Source organism: Rhea pennata, chromosome 22 (genome assembly GCF_028389875.1).
Source record: "Rhea pennata isolate bPtePen1 chromosome 22, bPtePen1.pri, whole genome shotgun sequence".
In the NCBI taxonomy this organism is placed as follows: Eukaryota; Metazoa; Chordata; class Aves; order Rheiformes; family Rheidae; genus Rhea; species Rhea pennata.
In genome coordinates, this window is record NC_084684.1 from 8,184,125 (window position 1) to 8,211,459 (window position 27,335).

At 52.2% G+C, this 27,335-nt stretch overlaps 1 protein-coding gene across 12 annotated transcripts in view; it reads right to left on the reverse strand.

The window, feature by feature from the left end:
* Positions 1-27,335, reverse strand: part of MEGF6 (multiple EGF like domains 6) — a 114,458-nt gene that overhangs the window by 45,014 nt on the left and 42,109 nt on the right. For 9 of the 12 annotated variants that reach the window (XM_062593577.1, XM_062593582.1, XM_062593578.1 and 6 more), the window contains exon 8: positions 2,423-2,545. The exons of 1 other annotated variant lie outside the window; for it this stretch is intronic. In XM_062593577.1, coding sequence (XP_062449561.1) covers positions 2,423-2,545 — 123 coding nt within the window. Of the gene's footprint in view, positions 1-2,422; positions 2,546-11,417; positions 11,631-27,335 lie in introns of those variants that run through there. 2 more of the 12 variants (XM_062593586.1, XM_062593587.1) reach the window with 2 other exon arrangements.

A 27,335-nucleotide genomic window follows, 5' to 3' on the forward strand; every position in this document is an offset into this window, starting at 1 on the left:
GGAAAGGTTTTGTCGCAGGCTCCTCAACAGCCGGCCAAGAGAAAACCCCTTCGTCTTCCCAAGCAGCGCCGGGAAAGAGCTGAACCGCGGATGTGAACTGGGGTTACTGTAAGAGGAGCCGCTGCTGCCTGCTCGCTGCCCCTCGACCGCTGGCCCGGTGCGCGGCTCAACAGCAACCGCGAGACTGCGAAGACCGAGTCGGAGCAGAGCCTCCGGCTTCGCAGCGTACGTATTTGCGTAGGCTGAGCGCTCCAGGAACGAACCACGTCCACGCACTTGCGAAAAGCCGCCAGAGAGAAAGCGTGCGTCCGAGAGAACGAAAAGCGTCCCGGGGGACGGCACCCGGCCCAGCCGCCTGCACCCTCCGCGCCGGCACGCGGCAGCCGCGGCCACGAGCAGCAAACCGCCGCGCCGCTGCCCGGGGCGAGGACGCGGAACGAGCAATCCTTGGGCGAAAAAGGACCTTCTCCTCCTCCTGGCCCGCTCGAGGTTCACAGGGCGAGGTGCTTCCTCAGCTGGCTTTCCGGGGGGCTTTGGAGGGATCTGCCTCAAGCCGCCCCCGGGGGCATTCCCAGGACTGAGAACACCGCACAGGCCCGGGAGGGACCGCAGCTGCCGGCGTCTGACGCCGAAGAGGGGGAACCGCCGTCCGGGGCGGGGGGCAAGCTCCCGGTCGGGAGGCACCAGCCGACAGCGGCACGCGCCGCCGGCAGCCCCAGCCGCCGCACCAAGCGCTTCTCGGGGCGTAACGCCCGCTCCCGCGCTCCGGCCGCAACCAGCACGAGAAAACCCGCGTTCACTCGCACCCCGCCGCACCGCCGGCCGAAGAGGCTGTTACCGAGCTGCGACCAAGGCGCTGCGTATGCGCACACGCGCGTGCGCACACGTGCATTCCTGCCACTTTGCAGCGCACTTTGCCGATCACGGGGGTGCAGGCACTGCTGAGCCAACAGCAGCCCGTGCCAGCACCAGTCCGCAGCGAGCTACCCAACCAACCGCCCGAGCCACTCGCGCGCGAGATCGGATTCCACGAACAGAGACCCCTTAATTCTGGGGGATGGATCCAGCGCTGCGCACACGATGGGAAACACTCGCCAAAACCCCCCAAAACAAAAAGCCAGAACTACACAAAATAATAATAATAAGGACAACTGTTAGATGCCAGCTCACGTACATACACTTACAAGCCAGCGGCAGCCACACAGCCATGGGCACGTGTTTTCATGTTCAGCGCTACAGCAATGGACTGGGAATCAAAGAAACACTGGCTTTTTTTTGTTTATTTGCGATTCTTTTGCTTCTGGATTCTTCCAGTGAAACACATGGCACTCGGTGACCTTACAGCTTCAACAGGAGCCTCACTGAGCTCATTAGAGATTCGCCGCACGGTAGAGGCAGCTGCAGAAAGGTGTGCTGTTTGCACCGTTCTGCGCGTGATGCTGCCGCTGCCTTAGACCGCTTTTTTTTGCCGGCCACACCACCGCTCCCAGCTGGCACACACATGCTTAGACACTCATTTTTGGCTAACTCTGGAATGTGACTATATTCTGATAAAATCCAGTAAGTGGCTTTTGAAATCCCACTACCCAGGAATTTTTTCCACTTGCATGAATACATCCCTCAAAAAATGGAAAAATGTGTCAAACAACACTGCAAGGGAGAAGCGGTTTAATAAAAACAGCAACAACAGTGGCAGATGCTGGAAGACATCAGTCTGCAGCGGCAGACATGAAGCCGCAGCCCAGGGTCTCTGAGCCACTAGTTTGGGGAGGGAAGGGAAAAATATGTCAAGAAATTGACCCAGAAATGAACTACCTGCCAGACCTGGCATCTGAAATCCGATGTCTGGATAGGCACCACCCAAGAGGACACGACTGAAGTCGGAGGGAAGAGGTCTCAGAGACTACTGTGGCCGTAATTCCACACACACACACAGTCATGCTTACTTCCACGTCTTTAGCCCAGCTAGTGCCTGCCATGCAGACACTCAGGTAAAAGTGAAGCCTGACCTGAAGCTTGGCTTATAGGAAAATCTGTTACAGGCCTCCACTTTGAAAATGCCCTATCATCTGATACACCCTGTAGCAAAAGCAGAAACACCGAGGCCCTGTGAGCCAAAAGTTACTTTTCCTGAGCCAGAACAGTCTGAGGAACTACAGGGAAGCCCAAACCGTACATCTGCACACTGAAGAACAGGAGATGTTAGGGGCCTCGTAATAGAAATACGTTAAGACAGACTAGCAGGCTCCTGAGAGATGGAGGCACAGGCAACCCATCACTGTCATCTCAGCTTCCCTGCCCGGGAAGGACGCGAGCGGGCAGGCCAAAGGCAGGCAGTCTGCGCAGAGCGCTGCCCCGTTCCAGGCACGCGACGGGCTCCGAAGGATCACAGGGTCTCTAGGAATCTAAAACTCGGACTTACGAATGCAGGTCCTGCCGTCGGCGTGCAGGCGAAAGCCCGGCTTGCACTCACAGTGGTAGGACCCGAGGGTGTTCACGCATCTGTGCTGGCAGCCCCCATTGCGAACCCGGCACTCATCAACATCTGCGAGAGAAAGGGGAGGGGGCACAAAGGTCAGCGAAGGGGCCAGGACACTTTGGGAAGTCCGCGTTACCTGCCCTGCCCTGACCGACTCCAGGCTCGAGGACAGAAGGAAGGAGCCTACCATCCCATCACGTTTAACCGCTCAAGCTGTTACGAAATCCCAAGGACAAGCATGCCATCAGGAAAAAAATGCACCATCTTCTTTGTCAGACAGTGTAAACCCTCCTTCACCTTGTTCACTTTGCAGTGGCCACGTTTTGCCAGGTGGACGCATGTCACGGTATTGCCAGGGTGCAGCGAGCAGAGGTCGACAGAGAAAACTGCTGAAATATTTTCCAAGAGGCGTTTGCTCGACGACTACAGACCTGTTAATATTTTACGCTTCCTCACCGTTACGCTGCTGAACACAGGCTGGGCTAGTCCATCCGTTACTTAAATACGTACATTAATTGTGAGAGTAAATATTACGGCCTGAAGTGACGGAGTGACACCAAGCAGCAAGTTTTTAACCCCCAGATGCCATGGCAGCAGATGTTCAGATTCTGCTGCGCCAATCTCATCTTCTTGTAGCATAAAAGCCGGTTTCCCATGAGCTTCATGCACCAAAGGTGAAAACCTCCTGCTCCTCTGCAGCAACACCAAAGTCCAGCTCGCTAATCCCCGCCCCGAAAGCCCGACACGAGCGTGCAGGCTGGCGAACGCCGGGCTGCCTTGCCGGCACGCGCGGTGTCAGACTGGGAGCTCCGCCACGCTCAGGCGTGTGTCCGGCTCTGCAAGTTAACACCCGGCTCGCGCCCTTCGCCTTCCCCTCTTGCCTTCGCGCGCCGGAACAGCAGCCACCACCGGGCAGCAGCTCGCACGAGGAGGCGAACTGCACCGAAAGCACGGCGGAAAGAGAAAAGGGACCTCGGCTAAAGCCGCTGCTAAAATGCGAGATTAATTAGCTTCCGATTAACTGCCAAACGAAAGGTAGTTAGCAACGAGCAAACGGACTGGGTTAGGGAAGAAACCGGAGGCTAAGTGGGAAGGCGGCGTTTGTTCGACTCGGTGCTCCTGAGCTACACAGTAATAAAAAGATACAGTAAAAAGTAAAATCTAATCTAAAAAATCAAATAAAAACAAAAAAATCGAAAACATCTGTTCTCTCAGAAGACATTTCAGCGGAAGGCGTCGCAGTGCTCAGAAGAGTAAAACCACCCAAGGACCAGAGCACACGGACACGGCTCCCTGCCGCTCCTGGATCGGCTCGGGACGCCTGCGGTGCGAGGCAGGCAGGGGCGCGAGGCCTCGCTCCGACCAGCACGCCAGCCGGAGGGACCGCAGGCTCCGCTCCTAACCCCCGGCTGCGCTGGCCACACACAGCTCTTTCCTCAGAGCTCCCCACTAGGGACCAGGCCTGAAAACCCCAAAGCAAAATCCAGCTGCGGTCTTCATTACCTGGCCAGGCTGGAGAGCTGGGCGGAGAGGAACCTCATGAGGTTCAACAAGGGCAAGTGCAGGGTCCTGCACCTAGGGCAAGATAACCCTAGGCACCAGTACAGGCTGGGGGCTGACCTGCTGGAGAGCAGCTCTGCAGAGAAGGACCTGGGAGTGCTGGTGGGTGACAAGGTGACCATGAGCCAGCAATGTGCCCTTGTGGCCAGGACGGCCAATGGTCTCCTGGGGTGCATTGGGAAGAGTGTTGCCAGCAGGTCGAGGGAGGTGATCCTGCCCCTCTGCTCAGCCCTGCTGAGGCCTCATGTCACATACTGTGTCCAGTTCTGGGCTCCCCAGGACAAGAGAGACATGGAGCTACTGGGGAGAGTCCAGCATAGGGCTACGAGGATGACCAGAGGGCTGGAGCACCTGCCCTACGAGGAACGGTTGCGAGAGCTGGGCCTCTTCAGCCTGGGGAAGAGAAGCCTGAGGGGGGATGTGATCACTGTGTACAAGTACCTGAAGGGAGGGTGTCAGGGGGACGAGGACAAACGCTTTTCAGTTGTCCCGTGCGACAGGACAAGAGGCAATGGGCAGAAATTGAACCACAGGCAGTTCTGCCTGACCGTGAGGGGGAATTTCTTCCCTGTGAGAGTGACGGAGCACTGGCACAGGTTGCCCACAGAGGTGGTGAAGTCTCCTTCTCTGGAGATACTCAAGGCCCGCCTGGATGCGACCCTGTCTAACACGCTCTAGGTGACCCTGCTGAGCGGGGAGGTTGCACTAGATGATCTGCAGAGGTTGCTTCCAACCTTACTGAGTCTATGATTAACCCCGGCAGAAATGGTAATTTCTCTGAGGGCAGGATTTTGCTCATTCAGCAGACTGCAAATTCCTTCTCTGGGCATTTTTGAAGGTTTTGGTGCTTTCTTTCACTTTTTAAGAGACTTCATTTTTAAAGAAAGGAAAATAAGGTCCAAGCGATATTGTCCGAAGAGTAACCCAACTCCACACCAGCTTTTTGGAGGAAAACGCTGCGGCATTTACCTGCGATGCCTGTCCAGCCACCCTAGAATTGAATCCATTTCCTTCCAGAAGCCTTTAGACAGCTCAGACTCGATAGGGTCCAGAAACCCCTAATGCATTCACCGCACGTGCCGCCGGGTCAGCCAGGCTGTCAGGACCGATCCTGGATCGTGCTGCTCCAGGGTCCCTTATCCAAGCAGCTGATAACAGCCTTGGAAAGCTGCAGGTCTCCAGTGATGCTGAAAGCTTCAATTTGCACGTTCAGCTAGGAAACGGCCCGGGGCCTCTCCTCGCAGGGACGCCTCCAGCCAGCCCCGAGGTGACGCACACGACGGGCACAGGGTTGGCTGTATTCAGCCCAAGGATATCATCGGTCTTAAACCCGTAAACCAGCGAAGCCCAGCGAAACCCGGCCTGCACGCGGCCGGCCCCCCTCCGCCGGGGCGCAACGCGCCGCGAACCGCTGCGTTCCCGCTGCTCGTCACCAAGAGCACGCGCACGCGGGAACGCGTTTCGGAGAGTCCCGCCAGGACGCACGGAAGAGAGGAGGAAGGCAGGGATAACACAACAACACTGGAGGAAAGGAAAGAGCCTGAGGAACGAGCAAACAGTTATTCCGAATGACTGTTATGCCCAGAAATCACAACAGGATATTTTGAGTAAAGCTGTTCCGAAATTTTCTGACCGATCGATTTTTCCATTGGAAAATACCACTATAAAAAAAAAAAAAAATCACTGTCCTTTTCCCGCAAAGCAACACTGGAATTGCTATTCTGCAGGAAATACTACCCTTTCATTTCATTGTGGACCAACATGTCCTATTCTGAATTAGCTCAAGAACAAGAAAAATGGGGTTTGGGAAGATTTTATACAGAACAACAATTTTAGTCAGTCTGAATTTAAATGACTACTGCTTCCCTTCAAGTCTAATCTAAAGCCATAGAGATTTCACTGTCAGCCAAAGTTAGTGACGTGGTGAATAAACTTCTCTCTTACTTTCCTTGCTCCCAGTACTCCCAAGCTGTAATTTTATCTCCCTTTGTATTTTTCACGCTTTAAATCTCTGCAAACACACAGAGCTGTCCCCAGCCTCCCATCTCTCTCTCCTCCTTCCCACCTTTGCCTTGGGAAGCGGCCAGTCCTTCCTCTCCGCCCCGTCTCCGCTTCAGCTGCGCAAACGCACCCCACCGCCGCTGCCGCGTACTTCTCACATCACCCATCATGTCCCCTTCCTCCTCCTGGAGTCTCTCCTATCTCCTTCTGCAGCAACAGAGACGTTTTGGACACGTCCCACACGATCGCGTGACAAATCCTTCACATCCCTGACGGGGGGGGGCGATGATAACGGTATCCCCTAAGAAATCTCAGGCTTGTGTCTTTTTTCATACACACGTATGAAAGCACAGGGAAAAGAGACGTCTTCTGGGCTGACGTTCTACCTCCTAGAGGGCTGCTGCCAAGGATGAAGAAGTTGTATTTTCGGACGGGGACCAGTTGCTTTTGGCCAGGAGCCGCAGCTGCTGCAGGTTCATGAATGCTCGCGGCGTGGGACAGTGGAGAGGTGTCTCATAGCTTTGTGAAACAGCAGGACTTCTCCTATTTTCACTTTAAATACATAGCTAAAAAGAAGTAATCGGTACAAGGCGTCTTTGGGGTCAGTTCTACAGGGACGCCTGCAGCACCGCACCGGACAGAGGACGCTTCTTCCGCAGGGACAACCCCGGCTTGCACGGGGGGAGCTGGCAGCGTTCCAGCTCCGTGCCAGAGCTGGAGAAGGAGCAGCCACGCTTCGGACCCCGCGGCGGCCTTGCCCTGGCCTCTGCCTCGCCCCTACCGCCAGCGCTCTCCCTGCAGCCGCGGCCGGAGCAGGAACAGGGCGAGAGGGGAGGAAAGGGGAAGAGCCGCCTCCGCGCGCCGCCTCGGCCTTCGGTCCAGGGGAGAGGGACCCGCCAAGGGCTGGGAAGGCCTCGCCACCTAGTGATTAGCCCCGGAATATAAGCTGTGCTAGTCGCAGTGCGGGAGCTGCCTTCGAGGCCAAGCAAAGACCCTCTGCAGAAGCGGAGTCACGCTGCGACCGTGCCGCACGAAGACGCCGCGTTTCGCAGGATGCAACCTGCGACACGCAGAGGTTACTCCTCCGTCACGCAGCTGTCGAAACCCAGCCGAGACCGTCGCGCCAGCAGCTGGGAAACGAGAGCGAACGGGCGTCTCTGCAGAGCAGGGCAGCCGGCGCAGGGCAACGCGGGCTACGCCGGCTGGAGAGCGGCGGAGCGTGGCGGACGCGGGCCTTCTGCTGCAGGCTGACGGTCAGCGCAGCGCTGGGCGATCGATCGGGTGGCGCTGCCTGGGCGGGGGCACGGACGCCATCGGACGCCCGTGTTTGCCGGGGCAGACGCAAAAACCGTCAGCAGCGAGAAGCACGGAGAAACGGGAGGCGTCGGGCCACCCACTGCCTGAAACGCGTCTTGGAATATCGGGTTGGGAAACTCCCCCGCTGCTCTGTTCGGCAGCGCGCAGGAGAGCAGGACTTCACGGCCTCATCTTCGAGGACCCAGGGCGCATCGGAGCAGAGCGGATGCTCTCACGAATTTCTTCTCCGAACAGAAACAACGCGCCCGACCTCAGACTCTGCCCAGCTGCTTGGGCCACCGGGGCAATGCTGTAACCTCGTGCAGGGGAGAGACAACGCAAGACAAAAAGAAGGGCGGCGTGCGAGGAGAGGGCTGCGATCAACTGCGCTCTTTGCCCACGCGCAGGTCCTTCACGAAGAAATACTAGGATCTATCTGAAACAAGAACTCCGTGCCAGAGAAGTCCAGGGGAAAGAAAGTGGCCGCAGCAGCTCTGGCAATTACTAAATACTTCGTACAGCGGCAGTTTATCTTCCAGGAAAGGCTGAGGAGGAGGAGACGAATCCCAGCTGTAAGCACAGGCAGCTTCTGCAGTTTGCTCTGCCTGGCTAAATGGCAAGGGCCAGGTTGTAATCCCTGCGGCAGTTAGCCTGGACTACAGAGCAGGGCTGCGGGGAGAAGGTTAATTAAAATCCATCAGGATGAGCATATGTGGGATTTAGCCGCTTTCTCTTCTCCGTACCAGTTTGTTAAAGCCAGCTCAGCAATTTTAGGAGATGATGAGACCGAAAGGAGGCAGAACCGACGAGGCAGCATGTTGGACAACTAAAACGGACTGCTAGAGGTACGCTAGCATTCGAGGTGTCTCACCCCAGCAGTCCCCCACCTGGCATCCGCCACCTAGAAACCCAGGGCAAAGAATGGTGCCAATATCTGTTAGAAGAGGGGGGAAAAACCAGACGGGCGTTTTTTCCTCCCTTGGTGGCACTGTACGGTCCCCAGCACAAATAAACCAGAGACGCTAGAGGCCCTGTTATCCCACGCATCCATTGCAGAACATGCAGAAAGGTCTCTGCAACGGCAAGGTCCAACAGCGCAAGGATCGCAGAGGAGAGCGCAATGTCTTCCCCCCTCTTTGCTGACTCTGAAATCTTTCCCTCCTCTAGGCCAATGGTGAGGCAGAATAGTAACTGCCTCAGGCTGATCTTGGTTTGGAATCAAAATGACTCATGTGAGTAAAGAAGAAAGGTAATTTTAGATGGCCAAAACGTCTCCATAGCTTCAGTCTTTATCTTGTTTTTAAGCAGCCACTTGAGAAAGCCTTCCAAAGATCAGAAAGAGCTCAACACAGTTATTCCGGGCTGGCTTTCCTTCCACTGCAGGCTTTTCCAGACAGATCCGTGGTCCCTTTAGCTCTGATCTCCCTGTGCTGCCTGAGTTCTCCTCAATAACAGCAGAAGTTTCCAAGGACCCTTCAGGAAAAGATGCACAGATTTCACCATAATCCGATAAACTGAAATCATATCGGCGAGCTCTTTTGCTTCTGAGTCACTTAGTTTGTCCTTAGCTCACCTTTGCTTTTCCTCCAAGCAATCTGGGGGAGCCACCCAGCTCTCACTCGGGAGCACGCTCACACGTCAGTCTCCTGACGGCGCTGACGATAATTATCGGCGTTAATCGGAACGGAACCGAGGCGCGTGCAACACCAAGCGGGCTGCCCGCTCCTGACCTGCTGCTGCGCTCATCCTCTCAGGCCTCCTCTCCTCAGCTTGACTTCATCCCACTCTTTTCTGTACGGTGCAGAAAACATAACTGCACATAGACACGTCACCCCGGTCCTGCACTGTGCTATGGAAGTTAACAGCACAACGGCAAACGCAGCCATACCCCCGGTACGCCCTGCCAGAAGAGAGACGCAAGATGGTTTCCTAAGCCAAACTTCAGCCCTCCGCCCGGCGATTTTGTCAAATTCAGAGGGAAGGTGCTGCATGCCACAACACGCCAAAAATTCAGTAATTTTCAGAGACATGAAGAGAGAAGGATATTTTCTGGTTTTGTTGGTTTTAGGTGGGCTTGAAGACTGTGGTGGGTTGGGTTTGTTTTATGTTGTATGTCTTTGTAAATGAAACACGAGTATTAAGCATACCTTCCTGGAAGAAAGGAACACCCAGCTTAGCTAGCAGATTCTGTCCCGCACATGTCCGTGTATCTCACTGAGCCTTTTCTCAAGATGAAGAAAGGCTCCTGGGAAAGCAGACCTAGATAGCACTTATTTTTCAGTAGATATGTTACTTTCTTTTTTTCCAGGATAGGAGAAATTTATCCTGGGGAGAACAGCCAAAGGCTGGTATCAAGAGCTTCTTGCTTTTCCAGGTGTCTTCTTTAAAAAAGATTATTTTCTCACATTAGAAAAATACCTCCGCCCTCACAAGAAAGTCAGGATAGACCCACAACGTGGATGGAGGTATGCATCTGTGGAACTGAGATAATCAGAACCAGGGGAATTAGACAGTAGGAAGGTAAAGGCTGGAGGTTTATATTCCAGGACAGAGTTTGATCTCAGGAGCTTGTCTTCGAGAAACTGCAGGAGCTAATGGAGAGGAAGGAGACATCAAATGTGATCTGAGTTGAGACAAACATCTGACCTGTAAGTGGCAAAAGGGTACTCGCCCCTCTCCAAAGGTCCGTCACATCTCACAACTGCACACGCGTCACCTTTACAATCAACTGCTCGGGGCCTTTATCCGTTAGGATTATCTTCTGATGAGGTAACGCATTCCTTGATATCCACACTACTCTCAAACATGCACGGCCCTGGGTGTAACTTTATATATTCTCCATTATTTCCTGAATTTTCAGAAAGCCCTAATCTTTATTGCCTGATTCGTCAGCTGAACACACAACGAGGAAGAAATAGGAGTGTGTACTCACAGAATTTACACCCGACACACAGCTGCCCATCTACCATCACACACAAGCCAGTGCACACAAAAATGTTCAGCAAGATACTGTAAACTGGTAAAAATGTATTTACTGTCTCACTGCAGTGCCTCATCTCTGTACAGAAGAAAATGCAAGTCCCATAAAAATCCATTAAAGGTAAACGTGTTGGTGACGGGGAGAACCGGGTATTTTGCTCCTTCTGGAAGGTAAGGGAAATGGGAACGTGGAAGCTGATCTCTTTCCTCCTGGTAACTGCTCTTGCCCATACCTAGAGCGCTACTTTTTGTGCTTTGATCTCCGCAACTGTTAGCAGACGCGGTCTGCCAACGCTTTTGAGATCCAGGCACAGAGAAGAGCGGGAGGCGCTGAACGTACGCCGCGGGGTGCGAAAGCACTATCGCCTCCGGGCGGCCAAGAACTACCCACCCAGCAACAGGCTAGAGATGCGGTTCTTGCGAACTGGTTCCTAACGGACACCAGCGACTGCGAACGCTTCGGCGCAGAGCGGTGACCCGCAAGATCTGCCAGCGCGGCTCTGCGCGCCCAGCCCTGGCCGTGAGCTCCCTCGCTCCTGAGTCCAGTCTCCGCTCTCGGAGGATTTCCCTTTACACCAAATGACACCGAGCAACGCAGAGCTCTCTGCTGCTCGAGGCTCCGCTACGCAGCGCTCGCGCAACTCAGACAAACTCCCGCAACCTCTGAGAGAAAGCCACAGTTTTTTCTGCGATAAGAGAGTATCATCCTTCCTTTACTGCCCTGCACCACAGTGAGACCCCTGGGATTTGGGGAAAAAAACAAATCAACATACCCTAATAAAACATATGTTCTTAAAACGCACATTGCACAGCAGCTATCCTGCCGTCACGTGAAACGAAGTCCCGTAGCTGCACGGCAACCGATGCAAAGCAGCGCTGTAGCTCACCCCTCTCTGCCGAGAACGACCCTTCGGAGCAGTAAGTCTGCGAGCGGCAGCCTGTGCCCGCAGTAACCCCCAGCGACGACCCGCGCGTGGCCGAGCTGCAGCGAGGTGAGCCCCCGGCACCCCGCGACGCCCTCGCGGAGGCGCCGAGCCCCACGGGCAGAGCCCGGCCGGGGCGCGCCGAGCCGAGCCGAGCCGAGCCGAGCCGAGCCGCCTACCTGGCCGCCTCCCGGCGTGGCCGGCTCCGCGCCCCGCGTAGCAGGGAGAGCAGCTCCAGAAGTAGAGGCGGCGGCTGCCGGCAGCGCCTGCCTCGCCGCCCAGGACGCCGAAGCAGCACAGCAGCGTCCAGAGGCGCCCCGGCCCCCGGCCCATAGCGCCGAGCTGCCGAGCCCCGCGGCAGGAGCGCGGCAGAGCGCCGGGACGGGACGGGGCGGGCTGCGCGGGGCTGCGGCGGCTCCGGGGCTCCGGCGCTGCGGGGCTGCGGGCAGCGGCTCCGGGGCTCCGGGCGCTGCGGGCGGCGGCTCCGGGGCTCCGGGCGCTGCGGGGCTGCGGGCAGCGGCTCCGGGGCTCCGGCGCTGCGGGGCTGCGGGCTGCGGCTCCGGGGCTCCGGCGCTGCGGGGCTGCGGGCAGCGGCTCCGGGGCTCCGGGCGCTGCGGGGCTGCGGGCAGCGGCTCCGGGGCTCCGGCGCTGCGGGGCTGCGGGCTGCGGCTCCGGGGCTCCGGGCGCTGCGCGCGGCGGCTGCGGGCGCGGAGCCGCCGCCCGCTGCAGGTGAAGGCGGGGCCGCGGAGAGCCGCGGAGAGCGGCGCGCAGCGCTCGCCGCCCCGGCCCGTCCCGTCGCGGCGCGGCGCGTTCACGGTGCGCAGGGAGGGTCTGCGCGCGGCATCGCGGCCCCCGAGCAGCCCGAACCCGGCCCGGCCCGGCCCGGCCGCAGGGCGCCGCTGCGCAGCCGGCGCCGCCCCCTTGGCCGCGCTGGGCAGAGGGAGCGAGGAGAGCGGGGAGGAGGGCTCGGGGGTGGGCTCCAGGTGAGCACCGCGGGCTGGAAGGGGCAGCTTAGACGCTGCTCGTCACCGCGGAGCAAAACTGCCCGAGAGCGAAAGAGGAGCGCGGCGGAGCGGCGCGAGCCCGGGCGGGTCGCCCCGCTTCCCCGGGGCGCGGAGCGGCGCGGAGCGGCGCGGAAGGAGCCTTCGGCTGCTGCATCTGCCTGCCCCGGCTCTGCAACCTTGGCCAAGACCCGAGCTGAGCCCTCTCAACAAAGTAACACGTTCGTATTTGCCCGAAATACGCCTGGCAAGCAGGTTCTGCCAGCCTTCCAGGAAGGAGCCTTCCCCTCCGTCCTTCGGGGCCGCTGCAAACCGCCCTCGCTTGCCTCCGCAGCGCTTGCCGCCAGGGCAGCAAGCGAAAACAGCCTTGCAGGGCTTTCCTTAGAAAAGATTTCTGAATCAACAACATTACACTCAGATCAGGAGGAGCCACTCTGACTGCCCCGAAGGAAGTGATAATGTTAGCAATCTCCACCTCAGGGAGTCTAGAATTCTATTCTACCTTTTTTATTAAACAAGAAGTAAGGACGGCTGCTTGGATTTTCCAAGGGCAAGCTCAGAAGCCTCAGTGAGCTTTCTGGAACGCTTTGAAGCAACGCGTTTGCGGGGCCGAGACGGGGAGGGGTGCTGAAGAGCAGTGCCTGCTAACTTGGAGACACTGTAGAAATATTACTTGGCCGCAGTAAATTTCCAAATTAAAATTTGTGGTTCAGACTGAAATGAATAGCACTCCATGAAGAATTTCAAAACACCAAGAGAAGCTGAATCCAGGAAAAAAATAGCAATTTCAGGCTAGTGCTGCAGCATGTTCCAAAGGAAGGTGGACTGTAGTCACGAGTCCCATTAGCAGATTGCTCCAAACATGAGCAACTTCCTAACATTTCGTGGACCACTGCTGCTCATCTAGTCACCCTTTGTGTGACTGGCTGGAGCCCCCCGAGTACGGCAGCAGCACGAACGGCAACGAGCGCTGCGCGCCCCGAGCCCCGCGGTGAGCCGACCGCCCCGCTTCCTTCTCCGTCCCGCTTTGCAGCGCTCCTCGTGCGCGCAGTCGTGTGCTGCCATCTGCTAGCAGCCGCTTTCCGAGGCACCGAGCACTTCCCCCGTCCAGAAATAACGCGTTACCAGGCGCCGCGCGTTTTCCCTGCTGGCCCCGACCGCTTCCTTGGGAACGCTCCCTCGGAGCGGTGACACTGAAGCCGTTAAGTGGCTGGTGTTGACAGTTTTCCTGTAAATGTTTTTCCAACAGTGTTGACAAGCAAAAATGAGCGAACGCTGCCGCAGAGCTACGAGAAACGCTTTAGACTGGCTTCCTCAGTTCAGCAGTGTTATTAAGCCATCGTCTGCGCTACATTATTTTTGCCTGGAACGCACATGAATCACAGCGAGCGCAGCGCTCCGAGCGGCTCACTGACTCCTTAGCCGCTGACCGAAGGGACCTTCACGCCAGCTCTGCAACCTGGAAACTTGGGCATACGCGAGGCTGCTACGGAGCACTCGCTTCCTGCCCGGCAGAGCACGGACGCTGTCACAGCCGCTGATGCTCAACGAATTATGTGCCAAACTCATTCAACCTCACATTTTCTTTGCTGCTAAAAAAAAAAAAAAAAAAAAAAAAAAAAAAAAAAATCACAGAGGCTCAGGCTTTTCCAAACAGAAAAGCCTATGGTATAACACGTGCAGCAAAAGTCCATCAGGCTCAAACACGAGCCGAATTCTGCTTGTGCGATGAGTTATGCTTGGCCAGCTGTGAGCCAGTCTGCGCTCCCTTGTCACCTGATTGACTTCAGCCGGTTAAGTACTAAGAGTTGGTTTGAATATGGGAACACATCACAACCAGCAGCAAATCACTGCTGCTTCCTGCGGGCTTGGGTATAAGACCATTAGCATCAAAAGGTCCTTTAAACAGGGGCTGAACTGGGCAGAACCCGTAACTCTAAAGGGATTTTGTTTGGATTCGGTCTTTGCATTAATAAATTCTTGTAAGAACCCAAACAAATCACAACCAGCGGCGTGAGACTTCCCAGTTCGACGTGAGGATGTCGCTGAGAAACTGGTAAAATGGCACTGCAAGGACAAGCTTCTTCCCAGGGCCTTTAGGAGTTTTTCTTAGCATCAGATGACTTAAGCCTGAATTGACGGTGGCCGATGGACCTAGAAAAGGGGCTGCCGCGTCTTTTAAGACCTTAACTTTAGCATATAAATCACGCACAAATACCTCAAAGAGATGTCGCTCCAGAAGAACTCGAGCACTTTAGATTACCATACCTCAAAAATCGTTACAAAAAAGAAAAACTTTTTTTTTCTCATAATAACCAAACACGTAATGCACCCAAACTGCTGTACCACAGCCAGCTCTTCCAGTAAAGCCAGAATTAAAAACACAAGAACACTCAAGAGGCTCTTGCTTACAAGTATGACCATCACATATTCAATAAAGCAACGACACTCTCTAAGCACTTAGACCAGCTGCACATTTTTGATAAGGGTAATCGTATGAGAATGAGTATTGGATAAATTACAGTTTTTCGCAACTCTAGATCACTAGCTCAAATTCCAACCAAGTAAATAAAGACGAAAGCTGGTACCATCCAGGGACTAAGGGCCAGTATCAAGCGAGTTTGTCAGGCAGTTCCCAGATAGGCGTATCAAGAGAGCTAACTGGCTCCTTTCCCGGCAGTACCAGCAAAGCGGTCCGGGACTGAATAGGTCCAGCGGAGGATTTTCTTTCCGAATACAATCCCTTTAGCTCAGGAGCGAAAACCTCTGGACGGCCAAACATTGAGAAGTTCTTACATCTCTCTGCCATGTCGAGGGAGAACATTTACGCTCATTTTAAGATCTCTGTCAGTAGCCAACCAATCAACAACCTAGCCTGAAAGAAATTTCTTTCTTTGCTTCTCGTTCCTGAAGAGGCATTTCCCACCTTCCATATTTTTACTGTGAATGAGTCAACCTAACTTTAACCAACTCTGGCCAGGATCAGCACTAAGGTCTCCCAGAGTTATAGCACCCCTCTATCTCAGGGAAGGGAGAGGGTTGGGAAGCCCTCAGATTGCTGAGATTAATTCTCTGAAAAAAGTCCCGTCTTAAAAGCCAGCGCTAGATCCTGGCAGTTTTCTGCCTCTCCACACAAAGCATCCTGCTGATGTTATTGTGTAGCTGTTTACTTAACAGATACTTCAAAGAGGAAGACTCCAAAGAGGCCAGCTTGATGTCACCCGAAGCAAGACAAGAGCTATTAGTCAAGTCACATTGATGAAGCAAGTAAAATGCTGGCCTCTGACCTCATCTTCTCGGGACACTCGGAGAAGATGCCAATCCCATCTCTGTTCTCAGAACCCTCGTGTCCAACACGCAGCCAGCAAAGCAGGCAGAATACTTAATCTCACATTTGGAGCCCAGGCTGCTTTATTGCAGCTCCATCAGGATTTCTGTTGAGAAAAGCTAAATATTTTGCAAACCATAAACATTAATCAGTGCCTCCCGCGTCCTTCCTTAACTCCCCCATCTGTACAAATACCAATCTAATCCCAGCCACTCGTCTTCATATGTGCCTTAGCATACAGAGAATTTGGAAATAGCTTCTTGTTTGATGTGAAAATAAAAATTAACGTAAGAAGTGGCAAATGAGCAGAGTACACTCAGTACTGCAGCGTAAGAATGATGGGGAAGCAGAAAGCACAAAGAGCCTAACTAATACCTCCTTTGCTCGTACGCAGAGATACACACTCGAGCAAAAGGACGGTGTACTTTGCCATGAGGAGTGATCTGGCCTAATGTAAATTCTGGTCGCGCTTCATTTGGGGCCTAATTTTTCCCTTCCTTTTTTGAGTGATAATACCACCAGATAGAACTTTTTTTTAAGAGATGCAAACCCATTCAGCACGCGTATGAAGTTCCAGGAGGACCACGGGACTTGACTCGCTTCATTGCACCCTGTAACTGCTGGTGAGGCTAAGGAGGAGCAAGCGGGGTGACGGCCGTCTCGGCTAGCGCTCCCGGGAGGCGAGGGAGCGCGTTCGGGACACCGTGGGCTCTACGGGCAGCGCTAATCACGAAAGGTTCCAAAAACACGTAGCAAATAAAGCGGATTGTTTGTTTCTACCAAAACCCCAAACCTTTTAATTATCTGAGAAACTAATCCTCATCAGGGGAATTCTGGGGAAATTGAAAATATTTCCACTTGGCTCAGATAAGGGCAAAGCTGTTTATTTCACACATCTCTGCAGTGGTAAAGAGCCAGGAAATACTTTTCAGTTATTTTCAACAAAACATGACAAATGTACCAAACTGGCAAGAAAGTGACATTTTTCTGCAGAATCCTTCAGTGTCCAAACCATTATCAACAGAAATGACTCTCCCCCAGCGTGTCAGTAATCTTTATTAATTATTTGGAATACTTTGAGACTTCTCCCACTAAGGAAATCAGTGCAGAAAACATCTGAAAATTCTACTGCAAAAGCACGACAACACTCAGCAGGGTACACTGTACTGGGAACTGTAACGTCTCACTATACGAAGTGCTCAGATTTTGGTTCTGCAGGCACTTAGTAAAGCTCCTAACAGTTTCTCTAACATTTCCAGTGAGTCCTGGATCTGAAATAGATTCCAAACGCTGTGTTTTGTTCTTGGCTCTGAGACGCAGAGAGCCTTTTGCATTTTTCTGCTTCTAAGCTCCAGCCAGCTCAAGAACAGGATGGGAAACCTACTCAGCGCACGACAACAGAAATTCAGGCAGGAGGAGCTGAAAAGTCCGTATGACGTGAGATCTGCTCAGGGCATGCTATACCAATCACACTTACGGATTTCATTTACAAACGTGAAATCGTGTCTTTTCTTTTACTGTTGTTTGGGAACAGCAGGCTTAAAGCAGAAGACAGGGAACTCTGGGGTGACACAGACTCCTAAGGTGAAACCCCACGTCTAGAAGCAACTATCAACCTCAGCAGGGCCAGATTCTCACCCTGAAAACTGCATTTTTATTCAGGTCTGGCTTCTTCTTCTTCTTCTTTTTTTTAATCACTAATACCATTTACACATCTAAGTGCCCAACAGATTGGCAGCATTTATTCCAGGTGACTAAACGACATCAAAAGTGTGCACAACACCCGAGAGGAGAGGGAAAAACTGAAGGTCTCTCCTTCACATATGTAGTCACGACAGCTCTACAAACTGTGGTTTCTCTGTAGATAAACACAAATGTATAAACAGAAATGCAGCAGTCAGGCCCGAGTGTCCCTCAGCTAACGGCAAGCGAGCAGCAATGCCAAGGTCTGAAGCAGGCCAAACAGCTCCACTAAGAAACATTAGCAATATAAAACCGATCATTAGAAGGAGCATTTCTCCTCAACTGATTGGGAACGTATTGTTTTTGTCACGGTCTTAAACCGCCTCCATTCAGGATAGCGAGCGACTCATTCCAAAGGTAATTCAAACAGCGTGTGCGCTAATGCGTAGAGATATATTGCCTTGCTCAGGGATAATTTTAGAAGAGATTAAATCCATGATGAACAGCAGAAGGCTGCGCGATTTGGTAGCTGCTCCGAGAAGCGTTAGAACGGCGTTCTGCACAGAGTCGCCACGACATGCTCGTTAGGCAACGACACAGGGCGAGGAAACCTCAGTAAGGGGCTGTAAAATGGTTATCAGCCAACAGGTCTTAATAGCTTAAACCCCTGCTGACAGATAATTTCACAACGTGACAGATCGACGGCTGATCCTGCCCCGGCCCCGCCGCCGGGAGCCCGACCACCTCCGCTCCGTACGGGCTGCGCCGCCCCCCGTCAGGCCGCCCCGCTCTCGGCGCGGGTTACAGGATCCGACCCGAAGCCCGGCTGGGAAACGCGAGGTCTCGAGGAGACGTGCGAAATGTACGGGGAGGTTTGAAAAGATTTACCAGCTGCTGTCAAATTCTTGACATTTGGCTCTAAACAAGGCACTCGAAAAATGTATCTGTACTCAAGAAGCTGCTTTTTCTGCTCTGTAAAGAAACATTTCTTTCTGAAAGTAAAGCAGAAAAATGGAGACAAATGCTATTTTAAGGCATTTGGTCTGGATGGAAGAATGATGAGCTGTAGCTTTGCCAAGAAGCGCTTGATTCAGCCGTACTGTGCTCTGCAGGCTTCTTTCTGCTACCGCTGGTAGATGTGCCTTCCCCCTTTCCTTCCCCGTTTCCACGTGCCCCTAGCTCCGAGCCCGACTCGCACGCTGCTGCCGCGCCGGAGACCTTTGGCGAACCACGGGCACGTGCCGAGGTCGGGCACGCAGCTCCACGAGGACCGTGCGCGGCGCCCCGCGGGGCGGCCGCCCGGACTCTCCTTCGGATGCTAAGCGGAGGGGAGCTGCGGGCGGCTGCTACCCTGGACCTCAGCGCGGCTATCAGCAAGTCACCTCGACGGAACGAACGGCATCGAGGGAGCTACTGACGTGCTCAAAATCAGCGGTTCCCAGGCTGAGGACCGCAAAAGAGCGCGCACGGTCCGCGTGTGATCTGTGCAGCCGTATGGAAACGGCGTTCCTTACGCTACTCTGGACCGAAGGTTACGGTGAGGGTGCATCCTGGGCTCGGACCGCACGCCCAGGGCGGCGAAGCAGGCGCAGCGTCCAGCCGCCCCCGCCCGCGGCGCCTTCCTCCTCCCGCGGAGGGACGGTCCACGGAAAAGCGATTTGCAAAAGCGCCCTTTCCGCTGATGCCCTCTACTCGGTATTAAACACGCAGGAAATCACTCACATTAATCGTAGGCAAAAGTGACTGCTTGCAGAAGACAAACCTGTCAAGTCATGAAGACGAAACGTGTTACCAACCAAGAATAAATAAAAACCCTCCGAGTTCTACAGCAGCAGGAAGCTCAAGGGAAGAAAGCAACGTAAGAAAAGCCTGGGTGTAAGAAGTATTCGAGAAGGTAGCTTTAGCAGCGTGTTACTCCAGCATTTAAAAACCTGACGAGATTATGCACCGAGACTTCCTCCAACCTATTCAAAGGCAGCTCTCTCTCGCCCTCACCTCCAGCAGGACAATCCGTGCGTTTTTGATCACCTTTTCCATTTGCTTTGCCAGAATAGCAAGCATTTATTCCTTTCCTTTAAGTTCTTCAGGTTATTTTTCCACTCCCTTCCAGCCTTCTGAATAACTCTGGATTTTTTGAACTACCTCCCATCTCCTGAAAGTGCACTGAGTCACTGAAACTGCTGCAAACTTAAGATTGAATTCCAAGATCTCCTGACATACAGCCTCTGTTCCCACACTAAACCACAGACTCAGCCTGTCTGCCATACGGCTGTTTTAAAGAGCTAATAGTGCTTTGCTCCTCCTGAACGCCTGATGTGGCTAACTGCTATCTGGAGGAGTAGCATGTCTTGCTATCTAGCACCACACTAAGTTGCCCCCCAAAGCTGCTTTATTTACTTACCGCTTCCGAGAAAGTCATTGCAACAGACAGACTCCTGGCAACACGGTTCTTGGCAGCAAAGGGGCTCTGTTTTCCACAGCTAGGGTTTGGGAAGGTGGCAGTGCTTCCGGAGAGCTTTCAGGGAGGTGGGAAAACGCTGCAGCTGAAATTGGGACCTCAGCTTCTTCAGCACTGTGCACACGCAGAGCCGAGCAACAGCCCTCATTCTGAGGGGCTTACCTTCTTGCAAGGAAGGAGAGAGCGAGGGGTTTATTCGAAGGTTTAACCCTTATTCGAAGGGTTAAACGATTCACAAGAAACATTTTCAGAACTAAGCGGCCGAGAGGCCTCTGTCCCAAAGCGCGCAGGAGCCCGGGAAAGAGCCGGGCGCGCGTCCTTTCTCTAGAGTCCCCAAACGTAGGAGCGTCCCTCTCTTCACATACAGGTTGCGCAACGGAAATGTTGCTTGTGGGAAATTTTGAAGCGCTCCCACTAGCTTGATTGCCTCCCGCATCAGGACTCCAACACCTCAAAACGTCAGTCAAGGCAAAAAGCGCAGCTGCTCAGGAGTTCTTCACACCGGGCAATTTTGCAGTTGCTGGCTTCAGCTAGAGCAGATTTGAAAACAAGGTGCGCAGGGAGCACAGGGATGGAGTGAGAAAGCAGCTAAGAAGCAGCTGAGAAGCTGGACTTGGACTTCTCGAATCCGCGTAACGTACAAGGCGGAGGGAGCTTTTCCTCCTTTTCCCCAGGGCTAGTCCGTAATTAAAAACTGCCAGCCTCTATCCACATCAAAAGTGCCTGTCTGGGCTCCGAATTCCCTAACTGCTTCTGAAACCTCAGACCAGGCAAGTTTTGTTATACTTTCCAGCAATCCCAAGAACTGCGAGAGTTTAACGAAATCCCCAAGGGTTTGTATCTGTTTAATCCTCCCGTCGCAGCAAACTGCCGGGGTTAGGAGACCCACAGCTCGCTCCAAACACATCGTGTGAGAGCGAAGGGCTACTGCGTGGTTAGTAGGAGGCTACCCAGCTGCTCCTTCGCTTTCTCTCTGAGGATGGATCTTCACATCGCATATGCTTAGAAGTATGAATCAAGTCTCTCCGTAAGCTGTAATTATATTTTTATGTAATGCAACTGCCTACACGCAGCATCTGTCTGAAGAAAGGTATGTTTCTGTCAATGCTGTAATAACGATAGGTTTTTTTAAACGGGTTCTCAAACTATCAGTTAAAGGCTTTCCTCCTATTTTCATCAAAAGATGGCACAACTTACCTACCCACAGCACTGCCTGACTGCGAACAGCTTTCAAGAGAGAGGCCGGCTCTGGCAGATACAGTACAGGCGACAACAGCCTGCTTCACAGGTCGTAAGAGAAGCGATTCCAAAACGCTCGGAGTGGCATTCACAAACACAAGGAAAAATTCTTGCTCCTACTGTGTCCACTGTTCCTGTCGCCATTATCACACAGCTTTTATTCGCACAGCCAGCAACTATGAAACATCAATTCTGTGATTCTACGAACTGCGGTTAGATACGTTGGGGAACGCCCTATCTCAGAGAAAGACTGACTTGCTATGGAGAACAAGGAGGGAATTACGAAATACGACCCTGCGGGATTTTGCTAAACTTAGGTAAGCCTTAAGAATTTGAAAACCCACCTGATGATGTTGAAAGGTCATCTCTAGGCAACGAAGTGTCTGTCATGCTGGGTTAGACATGGGAAGAGGAACAAGAGAGGCATACCAGTCCAAAATGGAAGCAAGCCCGCTGGGAGCACTGGGGGAGAACTTTATGGAACAAAATGTGTTCATCTTGATCCTGCTCATCCTCGTAATGTTTTACGGTTTAATAAGCCTCTTGCTCAGCCTCTCACAAAGCAACAACTTAATGCCAGGCTTGTGACATCAATCTATTGTGGTGGAGGAGACCTTTCCGGACCATAAATCCAGATCATAACCTCATGAAGAACCGGCTAGAAACCGTCAGGGCAGAGTGAAAGGCATCTTAAACGCCAGGGAACAAACCCAGTTAGGGCAATAGGAAGCGTGCTTACCTCGAGCGAGCGCCTACGGAAAACAGAAGCTGTGCTTGGAAGGCGTTCAAACAGATGTTCATTCCGAGTGCGACCTGTACTTTGGATCTCATGCCTCCTGGGCACTGCCTTATTTTTCAGAGGCAAACAGCCGCAAAAAAACAACCGACCAGACAACTACAAATCTCGAATTACCTGCAACTGAAAATCTGGCCTTGTCACGGGTCGCACCCAGAGCCAACGTCATCCCGTCCCAACGCAAAGCCGCGGGCTTTTCACAGGGTGAGGCTGAGCAACTAATGAGCCGTATTCGTTTCAAAAAGGGGGAGAGGCCAAGGTTAATTATTTTGCTACCATAAATTAAGGGCTGTTTGGCCATCCAGAGTTACCAGATCTTTGCACAAAGGACAGTATAAAATTCTAATCAACCCCCCAGCACAGCAGCGTGAGATTTATTTTGCCTCTGCTGCATGGCCATGAATCAGCTGTCACCACCAGCCAGGTGTCAGGAACAAAAAGTGGAAAAGGTTGGTCACTAAATCAAACCCGAATCTATCGAAGCTGTGAGCTAACCAGGAGCAGCTGCGCTGGAACTGGGCCTAGCCGAACCCTCCGAGATGTCGGGAGAAAAGATTTTATATTACTCCCTAGAGGTTATCGTGCATCTTCGAAACAATTCGTTAGTTCTTTAGAAAGGTGTGATGGCTGCAGGCTCGCTCTCGTTCAGTGCGCCTGGCCTACATTACAGATTCCAGGCACGCCGCATAGCATCCAAAATTAAAAACGCTCTCCTCTTCTTCTTTCGACCCGGAGAGCGGTGAGCTGGGCGCCAAGGCAAAGCTACAGAAACTGCTGTGGGTTTCACGAGGAGGTTATATCGCAGCACTCGCACCGGACGGACCAAACCGCTGCTGCGTGCTCTGAGCCCACGTTTGCTGCTTCGCCCCGTTTTACTCGCTGATGCAAGTTCAAAGCATCTTCGCCGGCTTCACTGCGACAGCTAGGAACCTGGCCTACGGACTGCCTATCGCCCAAACTATTGCTGAAATAATAGTTTCAGAAATATCTGTTCCTGAAACGAGGCCTCAGAATCAGTCCTAGCTAGAGCTCTCTCAGATCCGTATTTCCTGACAAATGCAAAACTCAGTGCAGGTTCACTGAAAGGTCTGAAATTCTTTCAGGCATGCTGGGCCCAGGTTTGAGCAAGAAAAAGGCCAAGTTATAAATTCCCACCAAAGTCATGCAAAACTTGCAAATTCGTCTTCTTTTTCATAAGGAGTCCAGGCAAAGTATGTCATTTTGGCTAAATTTTAGCGTTCAGGCTTGCTCAAACTCCGCAGTGAAACCAAAACTGAGAAAGCGTGACCTCACTTGGACTTGAACACGCAGGGCTTTTACAAGAAAACTCTGAAGAAATAAAAAGCGCCAAGTTGCATGTGGCTTAACAGCTTAATATCAAACGATTGCTAAGAGGATTTGTTAGTGCTTGGAAACGTGACCCTCTCCAAGGGCCAAAACATTTATTTCAGAAGTTTCCCTGACTTTGTTAAGGAAATGGTTAGGAAGGTTAAAGAACAAATTAACGGGAGTGAAAGATAACTGAAGTTAACGCAAGTTCACGCAAACTTCCTGCACACCAAACCAGAAAACAACTGCTCAGAAACGGAGACCACGTTTTATTTGTTGGTCACATTCTCTCGCCTTTACCATAAAAATACCTCCAAAATGACTCCCACTGACTGCCCTAGAATTTCTTTCACTAGCTTCGCTCCAAATGAAGTCTTCTGCATTCATAAACTAGCTTTCGTTTCTAGATAACGGCAGGTTTAAGGAGCAATTCTACCCATAAGGAACAAATGCTAGAGTCACTAAAAGCTGGGAATTTCCTGCCTAGGATGACAACAACGTCTCTTGTGCATTTCAAGTCTCTTCTGAAGCTCTGAGATCCTGATCCGACACAGCCACAAGTTTGCTTTGCTCTGCAGGGAATATTTGCTGGGAAGATCGTTTACTTTAAGATTGCTTACTATGGATTTAGAGCTGTCACTTCCTGAAGTAAAAGAGATGGCCATACCGTTATTTCACATTTACACAGAAGGTCCTCGTGTGAATACAAAACCGGCAACCTTTGACAGATTATTTGGGGTTAGGAGTTGAAGACCACTGCAGATAGCTCAGTAACTCAGCTGTGGATGGTGGGGGTCAATGGAAGTCTTTCAAGAAGGACTGTCCGAGACAGCTACGGTTATTTGGATTCAGTTTCTGTGTCCAGAATACGCCAATAGTTTAGATCACTTGCGAAATGTGTATTTTCACCTGCATGGTATAATTTTTCCAAGGTGTGTGTGGGGGAACCTCACTGTCCAAGAACACTACGAGCAAATGAAAACCTGCAAAAATGAAAGCCTGGTATTTCACACGCTTAGTCTGTTCTCGTGATTTCATTTCATTACTAGAGCAGAGAAGTACCGCGGCACTTGACGGTACGCTCCGCGTTTTGCTCTTTGCTCTTCTGAAGATTCCCTGCCGACCCTTGAAACCAAGTATGGGTCGCCTACAACGTGCCAACAGGTTCCACCTATACTTGATTTCCAAGGTCAGGAACAGGAAGCGTCAAGGAGCTCCGGGAAACTTCTTGCTGGCCTTAGCTTTATTTGGACGCTTATTAAAATGCCATGTAAATGCAAACGAATTCAGTATGAGACTTAGTGTAAGACTTTCGTTAAAACTCAATTTCAGTTCATCTCCGTTCCTAAAAATACGTACAAGTTTGCTTTTTCAGAAGAAGATATGAACAGAAAAGGAGAATGCTGGACTCAACTTTCATGCACGTAACAGGTTTTTCAGATAATCTAGCTCATTTAACAGTGCCAGCCTTCAGATAACTCGCATGCTCAATATACACAAAAAGAGAGAACCATACATGCAGTACGATGCCAAATAAGAAAATTCTCTGAAGAATTCCCTCAAGTAGCTGTTCCAATGCATCTCAGCCCTGACCAGAAACATTTCTAAAAACACACACACAGCGTACCAGTACATTTCAATTTTGACTTCAGCTATTATTGGATTTTTTCAGCCCTGCATTCTAAGCAGTGACCATTTTAGGTCTGACCATTTTAGGTCTTTAAAGCATTCAAAAAGTTTATATTTGTATTCATCATCTTTAGCAATTGTCTGCTTTCCTACGAAATCCTCTAAGCTAACCAAAAATAACCATAAGAGCCATATGATAGAATTTCAGCAAGATCATTAGATTTTGCCTCCTGAGCGTCAGAAAATCGCTTCAGAGGATGCCAGCTCCATCAGTAAGAATTCCTTTCACCAAGAATGAAAGACGACCGATGGGGAGGAAGGGAGGAGAGAGAACACGACGTAGACCACACGGAGGAAAGGCTGAAATTGGGAAACCAATCCCTTTCGTACCCTGGCTAATAATCTTAATAAAGAAACTTCAACAGTATTAGATAATTTACAGATTTTTGCTGTTTCGGTTCCACTCCTATCGGACAAGAATTAAGATCCCATGTACTAGAGCTAACCATCCTTTCATTAAATAGCCCTTGACATAAATAAGTAGGCTGGGAGGGCATTTAGAAAGCAGGCAGCGGGCGGAGGACGATCCCCTGGAGGGGCTTGAAAGCAAGCAGCAGTGTCCACCCTGCACCAACACGGACACAGGGCTGCAGCATTCAGAAACTCCCGACAGCTTTCACCAGGAAAGGCTCTGAAAGGAAGTACTGGTAAGAGCAGATATATCCCTTCTTTATGAGAAAGCCCACATTATTTTAAAGAAAACAGAATTCAGGCACATCTGGTATTTTATTTATGGAGGTTATACACTCCCAGATGAAAGAAACCACCAACTTAAACTGATAACAACACCCTCCACTCCCAGTTTTCCATCTGCCTCTGGGCTAAGGACCATGAATATTCACAGCCTATTGTCAAGCGACTTTACAACATCTTGTGAAAAGGCCTGAAGGAAGCTTAAATCCTGAGAGGCCCCCTGTTTTGTAGCATCTGGCTTTCTCTGGAACAATGTCGGCCCTTTTCCCCGCATACCCAGGAAACATACCGTGAAGCAACACAGCACTTTTCCCGTATCTCAACCGAGTTTTGAGGACTACAGGCACCAACAGGGCAGAGATCGGAGAACGTGGCCTCAACAGAAAAACGAATGTCTTTGTGCATTATTCTTGAGACCCATAAAAAGTGAATGTACTGTAGACCACACACACCTAGGCACCATCTGAGCCATTTCTAAATTCACGATGCACCAGAAAGGATGACCAAGGTCCAGAGTTCGGGCCAAATGCACCAACAAGGGCTGCGGAGAAGGTCCTTCAGAGAGGACTGAAACGGAGCATGAGGGACTCTGTGTGGGGCAAAACCGAGGGGCTCCACGAGGCCAGCTCTTTGAATCTTCTCACTCTCTCGAGCGCTTTACGTTTGTCTTGCCTTTCTCCTGCCAGCCCCTGCCTTGCGTCGCTTTGGGCGGCCAAGCGGCACCAGGGGCCCCGGCCGCTCGGAGGAGCCTCGGCCCTTCGCGGGCCGGGCCTGGCCGCTGCCTGGACTTTTCCCGCAAGCCACGAGAGGGACCCAGACACTGCCGTTCCTCTTTCCGCACAGCAAGGCGACCGCAGCTCTTCTCTCGGAAGCAGAGCGTTTGAAAAGCAAGATCTGAAGCACCAGCCCCTCATTCCCGGGCCTCCGTGAGAGTCCCGCTCGCTTTTCGTGTGCCCGTTAGTGAGTCGCGTCCTTCCACCTCTTTGAGGATGCCATCGCAACCCCCTGACGTCCCCTGGGGCCTCTCTCTGCCTATTCACGTAAACACATGCTTTATTAAATATGCAAAGAGCACACTTCTGAGATCAGCTGTGCATTGCAAGCAAGACAGCTGCACGGATTCGTTCTTCTTTCTGGTCAAGTCACCCCTCAAAAACCAGAGCTGTTATCTGTAAGATGCAAAACGTATCCTTACTTGGCTCAGCCCCAACTGCCTCTCGGGGATCGCGTCCCGAGTCCTACAGAGCGAATCCGTGAATGGCTGCCGGGCATTTCTGCTCCGTGACTGTCCACAGAAAAGTCTCGTTGCCCAGGACCAGGGTTTCTTTAGCGTCCTCTCCGCTTACGAGAGAGAGGGCATGGCTGTCTTGGCTTTGGAAACACAAAACGGGTGCAGAGACAGGGTTTTCGCACCAACGCTGATGCACAGGATTCCTGCGCACTAAAGGCTTCGCCTACTTTGGATACAGCGAGCGTCTCTCCATTTGCGTCCAGCTGTTCTGGTAACGTGGGAAGTTCTGAGATAAGAAAAACAGCGAAGGCCAACTGAACTTCAACTTGGTATAACGTAACGCAATGGCTCACAAACACAGAGAGCCAGGAATACAATCCGGATTTCTTCAACTTGAGTATTGCAACTTACGTTACTTTTCCTAACTTACGTTACGAAAATAGCTGTCCAGACTTCCTACCATAGTGATTCTGTCTGCATTTTCTTGCGATGCACGCTTGAGTTTAGGAAGCTAAGCCTGGAACACAGTAACTCTTCCACGATTCCTACAGATGTCAAGGTTTTTTGCCTCCCCCCAGTATGCCTGAAAGGCGAGTCAACGAAGAAACTGTTTTCCCACCACTGACTCCTGACGGGACCTTGGACGCGTG